We start from the raw sequence: 14,875 nt of genomic DNA, 5'->3' as shown, positions 1-14,875 counted from the left end.
TCCCACAGTCTATGGTCCACAACAAGGGCATTCTATCACAGCAACAGATTTCATCAACACCTTGCATAAAACCTTAAAATGATACAGCAATTGTTTGCTTTCTTCAAGTTATTTTTAATTTCAAAGGTTATGAAATTCAGGAACTGCATTAAGGAATAAGCTGGGAGGCACTTATCCAACAGACATCTTCGTCTACAATAAATAATGCTGGCACTTTATTGGTGATTTATTCATAACCTTGAGTGTTCCATTAAGATATCAAAACCATCAATACACTGATGCTTTAACATCACCATTGATCTTTAAAATACTTAATGTAGTTTTTAGTTACAGCATAATATAAGATAGGTAAATATCTCAGAAAAGATTCACTACAGATTCCAAAGCAAATGTCACCTCCTCTGGGCTGAAGGTTATCGGCTCCATAACCTTGAAAACTGTATAAGGGTTGCCCAAGGATACACTGAAACTGGATGGTCCTTATAAAGCTAAATAGTAGATAATCGAGACTGAAAACTGAATCGTAAAAGGAAATTGAAATGTAAACTCAACATTTCAATGATTTATTGCTTATCTTCTTCTCTTAAGTACACTGATTCACTTCGAAGCAGAATTATTGAAACTGAGAGAAAATATCAGAAAATAAAATTTTCAAAACATTTTACCATGTAACTCTGAGTCACTATGAATAAATAGTGTAGTATTCTCAATGAAGGAAGGTAGACCAGGATTCGAATAATGACTCTTTATACACAACAGTACTGTTTTAGTTTATCTTCTAGTTTAGAGAGATCACATTTGAAAAATAATTTTCAAAGAACTCTAATAACATTACAAAGTTAAGGGAACAAACATAAATGAAGGCTTATTCTGTGTTTATCTATATTGTACAAATAAGGAAACTGAGATCCTTAACGTGAAAACCCTGACTTAAAAAATTAAAAAAATCACACGGCTATTAAGTGGGATGGTCAGGATTGGAATCCAGACTTAATTCTTTCTATAACATTAAACCCTAAAACTTTTATTATTCAATGATGCTTTACTATAGATCTATTTTTATGACTAAAGTTCTAAAAAATCTAACTTTTCTAGTAGATTGATGATAAATCAGTGTTCATTGGACTATTATTTTACACCTCAGATTCTACCAAATTAAAGTTGTAATTACACTATTTTAAATTGACATGATGCAATCATTTCCTTTCTAATACATTATCACTACTGTACCTCACCTATTCCTCCTTATTAACATACAAATAGACAGAAGCTATACAACTTACAGGACAAAATCTTTGAGACCTTGACTAGGCCAATTTCTCTGCATGAGACAATTTTTTAAAAGTTCAATCCAGAAAAGAAAAAAACTTGATAAAATGAACTTCCTCAAAATTTTTAAATTTTGCTCTTTGAAAGATACTGTTAAGAAAATAAAAAGACAAGCCATAGACTGGGAGGAAATACTGCAAAACACATATCTGATAAAGTACTTGTATCTAGAATAAAGAACTCTTAAAACTCAGTAAGAAAACAAACAACACAATTTTAAAAAATAGGCAAAAGATATGAAGATTGTTCACTAAGATATACAGATGACATATAAGCATGTGAAAAGCTTCCCATCATTAGTCGTTAGGGAAATGTGAATTAAAATCATAATGAGATACCACTACATACTTTATTAGACTGACTAAACAAAAATAAAAACAAAAACACCTGACAATACCAAGTGCTAAGGGAGGACTGAGAGCAATTGGAACTCTCAAAAAATGTTTTTTTTAATTCTTATGCCATGCTGATAGGCATGCAAAATGATGTGGTCACTTTGGAAAAGCTTGGCAGTTTCCTAAAAAAATTAAGCATAGGGGGATAGTGGGAGTGGTGGTGGTGGGATGAACTGGGAGATTGGGACTGACATGTATACACTGACATGCATAAAATAGACAACTAATGAGAAACTGCTGCATAAAAAATAAAATAAAATTCAAAAAATAAATTTAAGCATATACTTAGGATACTACCCACCAATCCCTCTCCTTGGTAGTATCCAAGAGAAATGAAAATACACATTCATGGAAATGTTTACAGCAGCCCAATTCATAATCTCCCCAAACTGGAAATAACACTGGTAGACTGGAAACACTGGAAACAAGTGGCAGATGGATAAACTGTGGTACACATCCACACAATGAACTACAGCTCAACAATGACAACAAAATACTACTGATACACACAAATCTAAAATGTATTATGCTAAAAATATTTTTTAAATAAAATAAAATGTATTATACTAAGCAAAAGAAACCACCCTCAAAGCTCCATGGTTCCATTTATATGACATTCTAGAAAAGGCATTCAGTGGTTTTCAGAAGCTGGGGTTGAGGGGATGGGCTGGTTATAAAGGAACACAAAGACATTTTCTGTAGTGTTGGAAAAGTTCTATATCTTGATTGTGGTTGTTTTACATGACTGCATGGGTTTGTCAAAACTCAGCACATTATACTAAACAGTATGAATTTTACTATATGTAAATTATACCTCAGTAAGCTTGACATTAAGAAAAAATTAACAAGCAAAAAATGCAATAATTATGCAAAAATTTGTTACAAATGAATTATACTGGATGTGAATTTGTGACCACAAACCCAAGTGTAGAATGTCATTTAAAAAATTTAAACATCTCGTTTAAAAAATTATTTTATAATATTCTTTTAGAATATTTGTTTACCTCACACTGGGCATATATACCATTTTGTAATGTGGCATTACAGTGGCATCAGCATTATTAATTTTTATTTCAGTAATATAATTATTCAAATAAAAATACTGAATACGTTACCTTTTTTCTTAAACCACTTTCATCAGTTTCTAAATGGGCTTAATGTTTTCATATGCCAAGACACAATTATATATCATTCCTTTGTTATAAGTGAATAAAAAACATACTACTGAGGCCTTCGTGGTTATAAATTTTTCAAATCTCTGGAATACCATCGTCCACTTGTTGGTCCATTCCATTTCAGAAATCTCATGAAAACAGTAGTTAAATAGCTCTTTGCTACATTACAGGGGCAGGTGTGTTTGGAAGTGAGCGAAAGAGCGGAATGATAGCTATTTTCCTTGCTGTTTAGGGAGTGAGAGCACAAAGCAGTCCCAAACTAGGCTCCTTCTGAGGAGTACAGTTCTCCACGATTAGAGCTGGAACCTATTAAACAGTCTAGATTATATCTTAACTCCTTTCAAAAGGAGTCCCTCCCCCACCCCCACCCCCACCCCCAGTTCAGGGTATTCAGGGACTTTCAATGCCACTCTCATTTGTATAGCACAAAGAGTCCATGTAATGCATTTTCACATGTAGTATCCCTTTTCCCACCAAGACCTATGAGAAAGTTTTCTTAAATTTGCATTTTACAGATGTCAAAACCCACTCAGCAGATTGGATTAGTTGTCCAGTGATCACACAAACCAGTATGTGGCAGAGCCAGAATACTGTTTATTATTCTATGTATGCATTAACATTTACTACAGTCTAAAGACAACCAACACTATGGGAAATCTATACCCAATGATGTCTAAAACTATTATCTATACCTTATCCAATAGAAAGCTAAGAAGAAAACTGAACTTTAAAGATAAAAGTGTATGAAAAAGAACCTGTAAAAATATCATTCTGAAGTGAAATTCACACTGATAAAGAATCTTATGATTGAAAAAAGGTAAAACAATGTCTTGAAAAGACAAAGGCTAAGGAACTGTTCCATAGGGTGGCTATGAAGTCTGAAAACAGGTACAATTGCTGTACACGTATCTTAATGCAATATTAATAGGCCACATATTACATACTCTCCTATGGTTCTAAACTTGGTAGCCATTGTGTATATTAAAGGAAACTAAGTAAAGAGGTCAATTTAGTGACAGTTAAATGTAGAATGAAATCCTGGATGGAAAAGACAAAGGCCAATACTGGAACAACTGGCAAATCTGAAATACGGATCCATGTCAGACAATTAGTATTGAACATGTTAGACATGTTAGTACTGAATCAATGTTACATTTCCTGAATTTGATAACTGTAACGTAATACCTAAGAGAAAGTCCTTGTTCTTACGTGATACATATTTTAAGTACTTAGTAAGGATGAAGGGTTATGATGTGTGCAACTACCTCAAATGGTTCCCAAAAAATGTGTATGTGTTTACATGTACAGAGAAATCAAATAACAAAATGTTAACTGATGGTCTAGATGAAGATTATAGTGTTCACAGTTATTATTCTTGAACTTATAAGTTTGAAATTTCAAAAAACAAAGAGTTGAAAATAAAAAGCAAAACTTTAAATTTTCTTTCAATTTTCTTCAATAGCTAATAGACGTTTCCAACAAGATCTTTCCTAAGAAATTGAATAAAAAAGATATATTCTTTCTAGTGCCTCTGTAAATAAGTTAACTCTAGTTGGAATCAAACAGTATTTGTTGATCTTTTAAAAACTGGGTATAAAACACGGGAGCAAACAACACATAATGTATCCAAGGAATAGCTTATACTTTATTAGGTGCTATGAGAATTTCAGTAAAATTTACATACTGTCCTTTATTTTAAGGAGCTTAAGATATGCTGAGAAACATAAAATTCAATGTCCAGCTCCTGTGGATCATTAACAGTACTCTAAACACTTAATTAGACAGTACATATTTAACTAAAATTTTACTCACTCTAATATATATGATTTCACCATTAGGTGTTTCTCCCACCCCACTCCAAAAGATTTTCACATTTATTTTTATCTTAATATATTTCACTACGAATGCAGTGAGGCTGCATCATGTAGACATTTTACTTCCATGAATTCAACCATAAGCTCTCAGGGGGAAAAACTGAGGATTTCAACAGCACAGCACCATTCCACGAAATAAGCATACCTTCCCCAAGGAGCACTAAGCAGGAGTATAAGGGAGCTGTCCAGTAACACATGTGTCTCTCCCTGTGTGCATCTTGCCAAGCTCTGATCCTAGTACTCAAAGTATTTTTGTGTAACAAAACCCCTAATGCAAGCCAATTTCTTCATCTGGTGCTCAACTAAAGAGATTTATTTTTGGAGCTTCTGAAGGAAAAACTAGCTATTTTGCACTTCTGTGAGATGGAATGAATGTATGGAAACCATACTTCATGATGACTTTAAGGGATTTTTAAGGTAATTTGAACCAAAATCTTTTTTTTTGGGGGGGGGGGTCATCACGTGTGCTAAATTCACAGTTTACCTCAATCCTAACATGCAACTCCAACGCAAATGTACTCTATTTCATTATTATAGCAAGAACATGACCCTTTAAAGCAAGGATGACTTCTTTCCAAAGGCTACGTCCAGAAACATATTCCTCAAATTTTCTAAGTCAACTCCATGTATTTTTTTAGGTACTCCTGAGTCTGCCAATTTACATTTTTTCCTCTGGATTATCATTTAATCTGATTTAACCCAACTTCTACATTCTTCCTACTCATAGAATCAGAGTTAGAAGAAACTTAGAAATCACACAGCCTATTCCTCCCTCCAACCTCATAGAGCTGTTGGCTGGAGATTTCCATTCACTAAGTTCCATGTTATAATAAATTGCTTACTCTCCAACTACCATAAATTTTTCTAGAAAATTAAAGATCTAATTGTACACAGTTCTAAAAAGACAATTTTTATAAAGTGATACTAAAATGCAGTGAAACAAAGCATCTCTTTGGCATTTTGAATCCTCAACACTTACTAACCTCTGAATCCTATTGAGTAGAACAGTTTTAATAATTCTCAATGATCTCCAGAGGAACGTCAGGGAATCCCATAAAATTGGGCCTCTTCCTTACAACATTTATTTTGAATACAATTATTTTATAATTTTATCCTCTGATGTCTTATTTTTATAATCCTTAACGCTGATGTCTTATATTTTAACTCTTTCCTTAAAAAAAAAAAACATAAAGCTAGGGACTTCCCTGGAGATCCAGTGGTTAAGATGCCGTGCTTCCACTGTAGGGGGCGCGGGTTCCATCCCTGGTCAGAGAACTAGATCCCACATGCCGCCTGGTGCGGCCCAAAAAAAAAAACAACTATAAGCTTTCAAAACTGTTTTTAACAAAAAGTACAATAAGTTTTAAAAATTCTATTTAAAGCTTCTAATCTGGATTTTTAAAAAAATAAACTGAAGTAATTTTTCATTTTCAGAATGAGGTCGAAATTATTTGTCTAGTAGCAACCTAAAGTCACAGATGCAAAAAGTTTCTGTGACGTCAGGATATAATTCCCTAAAGCCCACTTTTTCACGGTACACACTCTTTATTTTCTTGTAAAAGATTAGTGCAGAATGACAAATGTGTTGTGTACTAAAATTTAAAAGGGATCGTTCAGATCTTTGAATGAAAGTCATAAATCTAAGAATCATGGGTGAATGACCTTAGCTGAAGAAGCACACAAGCTCTTTATAAAATTCTAACTAAATATAAAGATGTTGTTGACATGCTAAGGAACCATTACTTACTTTTATAACTTGCTTAATTAAAGTGCCTAAGTCTGGGATGAACACTGTACCTTCAAAATAAGGCTGACCTTCAAGGGCCAAACCTTATCATAACCCTTTTTTTGATCACAAACCTCTTTGTGAATCTAATGAAAGCTAAGAAGCCTCTTCCCAGAAAATTTCACATGTGCACATACACGCAAAATTTTAACACAATGTTGAGGGAAGGAGTCATCATGGACTCTATCCATCCCAGAGAAATAATTGCTGTCACTGATTATATGGAAGACAGCCTTAAAACATAATGCTTTGGTGTTCATACACACTCTGATGAGAATAAGAAGGGTATCAAACACGCATCCCGGAGTTTGAAAACGCAGGTGAAGGCGGTTCTGCGGTACCGTAAGTGTTCTGAGGCCAGAGCACCCTGGTCCTGCTAGCTGTCCATCCCTGCTCTGCAATCCCCTCCAACATGAAACCCTGCGCCTTCTCATCCCTACCATGACCTCCACCTCTTATCTAGACTCGGCAAGCTGCTTTGATCTACTTCGTTGACAAGTAACCATCCAGTCTGCCCTTTAATACCTTCAGTAACACAACTTAGGGCTTCAGAAGGCAGGCCATTCCAGTTTTAGGCAACTCTGAAGAATTATAAAGTTCTTTTCTAATCTGATTAGCCTGGTTTGTAAATTTTAAATGCTGTCCTGAATTTCTCCTCTATTTATTTGCCAATAGGTAACAAAATAGCTTGCCATTCAAAGTATCTAATCCTAAAACCAGGAGCAAAAAATCATTTAGCCTTACTTTTTACCAAACAGGAGAGTCAGAATTTCGCTGAAACACACTTTCTATTTGAAAGTCAAAATCTAAGAGGATCAGTATTGGCTCAGTTCAAGAAAGATGTAAGGCTTTCACGTACACAACATCTCCTACCTTGTTGGGCTTCTTTTCACTGCATATAATATTTAAAATGCATCATTAAAAGATTAAAATTATAGTCACTGCAAATTAACATCAGTTGTGTCTAAAAAGTTTATTCTCTGTATTTCTATTTATGCCTGTGATTCTGTAATAAACAGCTCTAATCAATGCAATATAAATATAGAAGTCATTATTTATTCATTAGATAAAGACTGGCTTTCAAGAACTACAAGTTATCTCAGCCACCTTCAACAGGTCCTTTTTCACAATAAGAAATATCTCTTATTGAAACCGGAGTATTAATAAGGTCCATTTATCATATATAAAGCAATCTCTGAAGAAAATGCTTGCTTCCTTTGAAAACAAAGGAAATACAAACAATTATATTTGATATTTTCTTCCTTAACCGTAATCCCTCACTAGTGCTGAACAAAAAAGGTTCAGAAATATTTTGCACAGTGATTGATTAATCAGATAAGAACAATGCTAACCAACAGTTAAATGGATAAACACACAGCAAAATCTCGTTTTCAAAGGGCCACCCAGGGGGGGCTCTGTGCTGGGTTATGTCTCAGAGAACCAAACAATGCACAGTCCTAAGGAGGAGGCTACCCTGCAAGGAGCTTCTTTATGGTCCTTCAATAATTAAACTTCCTAAAGGAATCCAAAGAAGGCCCACCTAAATGAATGCTGTCTTACACTGCAAATTACATGGGAGCACTATTTCGGTAAGTTTATGTGGTAGGTATACACTGATCCCTCGGTAAGAAATACATTTCCTGATAAGTAACCACTTCTCTACTTTTCCAGAATGGCCAGAAGAAGGAATGCTGTGTTTTAAAAAGACACACACACAAAGCCTAAAAAGATAATGCCATGCATTTCCACTTTTCAGAAACTGTATTACAAACAAATGGCACGTTAAAGCTCAGGAACAGTCCTCCAAGCACTTCTCTTGTAATAAAAGCATCTACTGAATCATTTTAGTTGATTCTTCCAGCTGAAGATGGTTTCATCCATCACAAATGTGTACTGAAAAATTTTCTTACACTTCACATTGTTGGATACCCTATTATTTAAGACTGAGTCAGTTTTAAATCAATCAACAGTTTTAAATCAATATATTTGTACCTAAGCAAATATTGTCAATCTCGAGTAAGTTCAATAATGTCTGCTTTTTAAAACAAAATTCTTCCACCAGCTTGTTATTCATATAAAATCGAACGCGGGAAATAACTTACTTAAAACACGGACTATAGGTAGTCAAACACTGCCCTACCCCTTGTAAGAGTGGATGACTGCAACATTTTAATATACTCCATCACGTAGTAGTACAGCTACAAAACCTTCATATCAGCGCCAGAAGTTGAACAATTTCCAGTAGAATTTATTCTTAAATAGATTCTGCATCATTCTCAATACCAAACGTCACCAACATCCAGGTACACTGAAGGTAAGTAATTGATAACCACAAACCCTGTAATATAACCCTCTCAACATTCACTTGCGCACTCTTCTCATTTCTTTTAATGTGAAATCGCTAAGTGTAAAGAATTAAGGAATCTTCTCCACTTACTACGCAGTTGAGCGTTATTAATCGGGAGGCTGGAATCACCACATTATGAAAATTTCAGAGTAGCAATACAAAACAAGATTCAAAAGGAAAAAGGTCTATTTGCTTAAATACGGAGAAAGCTTACATTTTTTTAAAAAGTATTTGCGGGATGCCAACCAAAATTTCCAAAATCCACCCCTCCTCCCGCCTTAAGTCACCCCCCCAACACCCGCGCCCAGTCTGGGTAGTCGTTACTTTGACGCGGCCGGGATGCTACTCACCGAGTTTTTCCACCAACTTGAGCATCACCCCTCCAATGTGCACCTCCCCGGTCACTCTTAGGGTGACATCGCGGTTCAGGTCCGTCACATGAACGCTCAGTTCCCACGTCCCATCCGCATAGCAGCCATCTGGCATCCTTATCCCGTCTAGAGCCATGGCTCCTTCCTGCAAGCACGGAGGAAATGGCTCTCGTCAGCGTCACTCCCCCAAAGGAAGGCAAATCCCACCGAACTCGCAGTGTCGGCCGCGGGGTGAGAGAAGGTGGAGAACGCGAGGGTTTCCGCACGAACCCAAGTTAGGGAGAGCGGCGGCGAGACCAGCTGCAGGCAGGATCCTGCGCTCCGCGCCCCTTCCCGGCGGCCGCCCCGCGCTCCCGCCCCGCGGCGGCCCTCGGCGGACACGGCGCCGCCCGCCCCGCGCGGCCCCAGCCTAGCGGCCCTCGCCTAGCGGACCGCGGCGGGCTTCACCTGCCCGCCTGCTGGCCGCACCCAGGCTCGGGAGACGCCGCCTGCGGGCTCCACAGTCCTCCTCCCCGCCCGCGCTCCCCTCAGTCCCCGCCGGGCCCGGCCCCTCACCTCGCGCTCCTCGCGCGCCCGGCCCGGGGCTCGCGCGGCAACAGGCGCGGGGCGAAGGCTCGCCCGGCGGCGGCGGCGGCGGCGGCTGCGAGTCCCCTCCTCTGCGGGTGAAACGCTGCGTCCCTGCCGGAGCGACTAATGGAGTCCGGTCGTCGCGGCCCCTCGCCTCTCCCTCGGCGCTCCACCCCTCTCTCCCCGCCCCCTCAGTCCGAGTCCGGCTCCCTCCCCCTCGCCCCGCCAAGGCGCACGCAGCGGGTCCGGCCGCCTCGCCCCTCCCCCCCGTCCCCTGCGGCCGCACTCGGGGCCGAGGCCGCGCGGACTCCCGGGCTGGGGGCGGGGCGGCGCGCGGCGGGGGAGCGAGCAGTGCGGGGGAGGCGGGGGCGCCCTCGGCGGCAGCAATCTCTGCCCCGCCGTGCCGCTGCCCTTTTATGGAAATGAAGGACCCGGCGTAGGGATTGAATCCAACATCCGGGCTCTCGGCGGCGGGACCTGAGGAGGGGGAGCCACGGGAGCGCAGCTGCCTTGCACCGGGGCGCGGGTGAGCGTCGGGCGCTGGGTTCCGCGCTCGCGTCTCTGGCTCGGCGAGGCCCCGCGACGGTGGGTGTCGGCGCTTCCAGCCGGCGGAGGGGGCTCGTCCGTGAGAAACGGCCACAGGAAATTCCCAGGGCAATGTCGTTTGCAGGGAACAAAGTCCCCCCGCCCTCTTCCCATGCCTGGAGCGAGCCCAAAAGTCTCAGGGCGGTGAGAGGGGCCGCACTCCGGGAGCTGGGAGACAGGGGATTGGGGACGTAAAAACTTTAAAAAGTAAATGCCCAGGCCAGCTCCGTGAACCTCCAACAAAAGAATGAGAAAACCCGGAGGGAGGTGAACCACAAAAATTGCTTTGCAAGCAATGTCCGGCACAATCAGCAACTCCTACTGGACTCCCAAGAGTTTGCTTGCGCTCTTAACCCATTCGGAAGCTCCAACCAGAAGTGAGTCATTGAGGTCCTACGATGCGCTTGTTAGAGGCGAAAAAAATCAGGGCAGTGAGTTTTACTCGGAAACTTTTTTTTCCAGCCTTTTCAACTCTTTGTATGTATTTGTGTATTTTTCTATGCAAAGCACTAACAGCCTGCTAAGGCATTTAGAAGGATATACAACCATCCTCAACCGCACCCTGAGCCACACCTTGAAGGAATTTTAATAGCTCTGGACCGGTGCCAGCAGGTACAGGAAAAACTAAAGAATGTTACCTGTGGAGACTGACCAGTGATGGAGAACGGTCCTCCTGCTTCCCACTTTACTTCCACTTCCCCCTTTTACCGGCGCGCTCTGTGGAGAGGGCTCCGGTCAGAAGCAGCTAGCCGGGGAAATTGCCTCGCTGGCAAATGCATGGCTCGACGAATTTAGGTCAGGAAGACGCAGATAAGATATCCCGGATCCTACAAAAGACCCCAGTTTTAAAAGTCTCAAAGTCTTCTTGAACTGTGTCAAAAAGACGGACCTCACTGCCCCCCCACCCCCGCAAATAACCCTGTGTTCAGCAACACAATTGGGAAACGAGGTTAGAGGCCTCAAGTAAGGGGTGGGACCCATAAAGGAGTGAAAGAAAAGCAGCGAAATTTAGTCAGATGCTAGAGGTTTGGCACCAAAAATAGGGAAAACCACTACAGTATTTTCAGCTAGTCATCATGGAGAAATTGATGCCTCGAGTCTGTAGTCTCTCCACTCTCCAATCATTTCTACTCATGGAGGGTCTAAATAGTGCACTTGGAAGCAGTATGAACTTCCTGAGAGGAGGGAATGTTTATGTAAATTATGGTGTTGGAAATATATAGGAAAATATTTTTAATAAAATAGAGAATAGCTTGTGAGGGTAAAAAAAAAAAAACTCTACAGAACTGTACATGCAGCTGTAAAATTACAAGCGTATCTAGTCCTAAATATTCAGAGAAAAAATACTGAAAGGAAATACACCAAAATGTTAAGAAGCTCTCTGGGTGTTGAGATCAGGAGATTTTTTTTTTTTTTCCCCCTCTATTCTTTATTTTCTGAAAACTCCAAAGCTTTGCATTCAGGACTTGTCTGTCGCCAGCTTTAATTGCATCCAGCATCTCGATTTCTCTGGGCATGCCATTACCTTCACAATGATAGACACAACTGATAGAGCAGCTGCTGGACACCTGGACAGGACTTTCAGAGGTTTCCTTTTCTGTTTTTTAATATCCCCAAATAAAACATGAGTTCTTTGAGAGCAGGGACTTCAAATTCTTTGCGTTGCCCACAGATTCACAAATAGCTTGGCACAAAGAAAACGGAAAACATGCTGGTACCAAATCAACACAAATGTCAAGGAAACACTAGGTCTGCCCCAGGGAGAGATTTCATTTTGGGGGAAATCCTGGCTTTTAAATCTATGTGGTTTATTTCCACACCTTATCCCCCAAAGACTTATGGCAATGTATAAGATGCATAAACTATGAGATAGCATACATTATAAAAGGCACAAAACAACAGGAAAAAAGGTGGGAAGTGGAGGGTTAGAAATTTCAAATAGAGCCAGGAATGAGGCTAAGAACTGTACCTTAACAACCTTTGCAAGTGCTCCAGTAAGCTCTGAATGACTATGGCTTCTCAAACATGCCTTTATAGAACCAAAAATATCCTGTCCTTTCTGAATATTCCCTTTTCTTCAGACAAATTTGTTGAAGCCAACTGTCGTGTCTCAGAAACCCTCTTAATGCTCAGTTTCCACATTCTAGTTCTTGTTTTCTCACTCACTGGAGAGTTACTTTCTGAACAACCTCCCACCACAGTGCCCACTACTCTGACTGCTGCCCACTTCTGTGAATGATCCCTACATTAGGGACGGGGAGCTGGAAGGGGAGATGTTAATATTGCAAATACCAGCCCCATTTCTTAGCATTTGAAACAGCTTAATTATATCTTTATAAGAGACTTTACTAGCTTTAGAAAGTCAGCAGTTTGTGTTTGAGCAGTATAAAGCACAGGAAGGCAGTGACCCTCTGAAAGAACCACTGGAGGAATAGTTAGGCTGAGATGGGAGCAGCTGGTCCCTTTGGGCCTTCTTTTTGAGTATTTCAAGCTGTTGATTGCTTTGAAGATTAAAGAAGAGTCAGACTTGAATCTCTGAAACTGGGGATTTTTTTCTAGATTATCGTGTGAGACCTTCAAGTGAATTTCTTAGATGTTTACTTCTACCTAACGTTTCCCAGTGTGTTCAGATGTGGAATCTTATCTGAAATCCCCCACTAGAACCTCTAAGACAATGCAATACTTCTGGTACTTACATCATACTGAAAAGTAGCCGAGAACTCCAGTGTTTGGAAGAACAGCTCAAGCATTGAAAGCAGCAATATCCAAATAAGGTACCAAGCACTGGGCTTAGGTTTAGACCAAATGATACCTCACAGATCGGCCGTCAAATGCAGCCCTTCGGCTTGGTAATCCGCAGGTTGACTTCAGCTTTTTCTCTGAGCCTGCTTAAACTGTGCTTTATATTCTTAAAAGGTTAATACAAAATATAACCACTGAGTTTGAAAGAAAGAAAGGTTGGGGGAGAGGAGAACATAAGGGAAGGTTTGTGTGAGTGTGAATGTGTAAGGGTAGTTTAAACTGCACGTAAAAATGCCATATGAGGCCAGCAAGACGAAATGTAATGAATTATTCCTGTCAAATACCAGGTGAGCAGAATTCCTGTTTGTCTCAGGGATTACCAAAAATGGAGCCCACTGGTAAAGCTACTAAGGAGGTAGAAATTAAGGGGCATGGAGTGTGAACTAAGAATGGGAAGGAAGGTTGCAGGGGCCACTTTTTTGATAGAAGTGGATACTCACGGTAAACAACAAGAAAAGTCCTGGCAAACTGAGCAGCAAGGAAGACTTGCTTCGGAGTGGGGCTGTTCTGACACAGACCTAAAGAAAGCCTCTCAGATAACAATGAAATCTCTACTTCAAGGGGAAAGAAACGCACTGCTTGCATTTACTGGTCTAGATTATAGAAAGCTTTTCGTAGAAAACCATGCTGGGTGATACTTAGAAAACAATTTTTGAGCACCACGTCATCTTGTGAAATGTTCTGCCTCTGACAAAAATATGAACGATTCACACAAACACTCACACGAACAAGGCAGCTCACTGTGTGCGTAGCACAGTGCAGGGTGCTGAGACACACGTGTCGATGTATAGCACACGCCACAAGCGCTTAAGGAACATCTATCTAATACAGGAGACATATTTAAAACACCAGAAAGGATGTCCATATGCAAAAAAGAGTTAAATTAGACCGCTGCCTTACACCATATACAAAAATCAACTCAAAACGGATTGTAGACCTAAATGTAAGATCTAAACTATAAAATTCTTAGAAGAAAACATAGAAGTAAATCTTTGTGACCTTGGATTAAACAATGGCTTCTTAGATAGGACATCAAAGCCAAAATGATGAACGAAAAACTAAGTTGGATTTTATCAAAGTCAAAAATGCCTGTATTTCAAAGGACAGCATCAAAAATGTGAAAAGAAGGAGGGAATTCCCTAGCAGTCCAGTGATTAGGACTCCACACTTCCACTTCAGGGGGCCCCAGGTTTGATTCCCTGGTCGGGGAACTAAGATCCCATAAGCCAAGTAGTGCGGCCAAAAAAAAAAAAAATGTGAAAAGACCCACAGAATAGGAAAAAATATTTGCAAATCATTTATCTTTTAAGGGACTTATATCTAGACTATATATAGAGCTATTACAACTCAACAATAAGAAGAAAAACAAGCCGATTAAAAATGGGCAAATGATCTGAATAGGCAGTTCTCCAAAGAAGATGTACAAATGGCCAATAAGCACATAATAAGATGCTCAACATCATTAGGCATCAGGGAAATGCAGATCAAAACTGCAATGAGCTAACACTTCACACCCACTAAAATGATATGACAAAAAAAAAAAAAGATGACAGTAACAAATATTGGCTAGGATGTAGAGAAATTACAACCCTCATACATTGCTGGTGGGAATGCAAAATGGTCAGCTGTTTTCAAAAAGCAATT

General features: G+C 39.9%; 1 protein-coding gene across 6 annotated transcripts in view; it reads right to left on the bottom strand.

Annotated features, from left to right (window-relative positions):
• The window catches only part of FERMT2 (FERM domain containing kindlin 2), a 72,548-nt gene extending 62,567 nt beyond the window's left edge, over positions 1 to 9,981 (bottom strand). For all 6 annotated transcript variants that reach the window (XM_082386829.1, XM_082386830.1, XM_082386832.1 and 3 more), the window contains exons 1-2: positions 9,833 to 9,981; positions 9,257 to 9,422 (exon numbers count right to left, since the gene is read on the bottom strand). In XM_082386829.1, coding sequence (XP_082242955.1) covers positions 9,257 to 9,413 — 157 coding nt within the window. In that variant the 5' untranslated portion in view covers positions 9,414 to 9,422; positions 9,833 to 9,981. The remainder of the gene's footprint in view (positions 1 to 9,256; positions 9,423 to 9,832) is intronic.
• Positions 9,982 to 14,875: the final 4,894 nt, after the last annotated feature.

This window comes from Balaenoptera borealis (assembly GCF_965194805.1).
Source record: "Balaenoptera borealis genome assembly, chromosome: 3".
Taxonomy (NCBI): Eukaryota; Metazoa; Chordata; class Mammalia; order Artiodactyla; family Balaenopteridae; genus Balaenoptera; species Balaenoptera borealis.
This window is presented reverse-complemented; position numbering and strand designations above follow the sequence as displayed.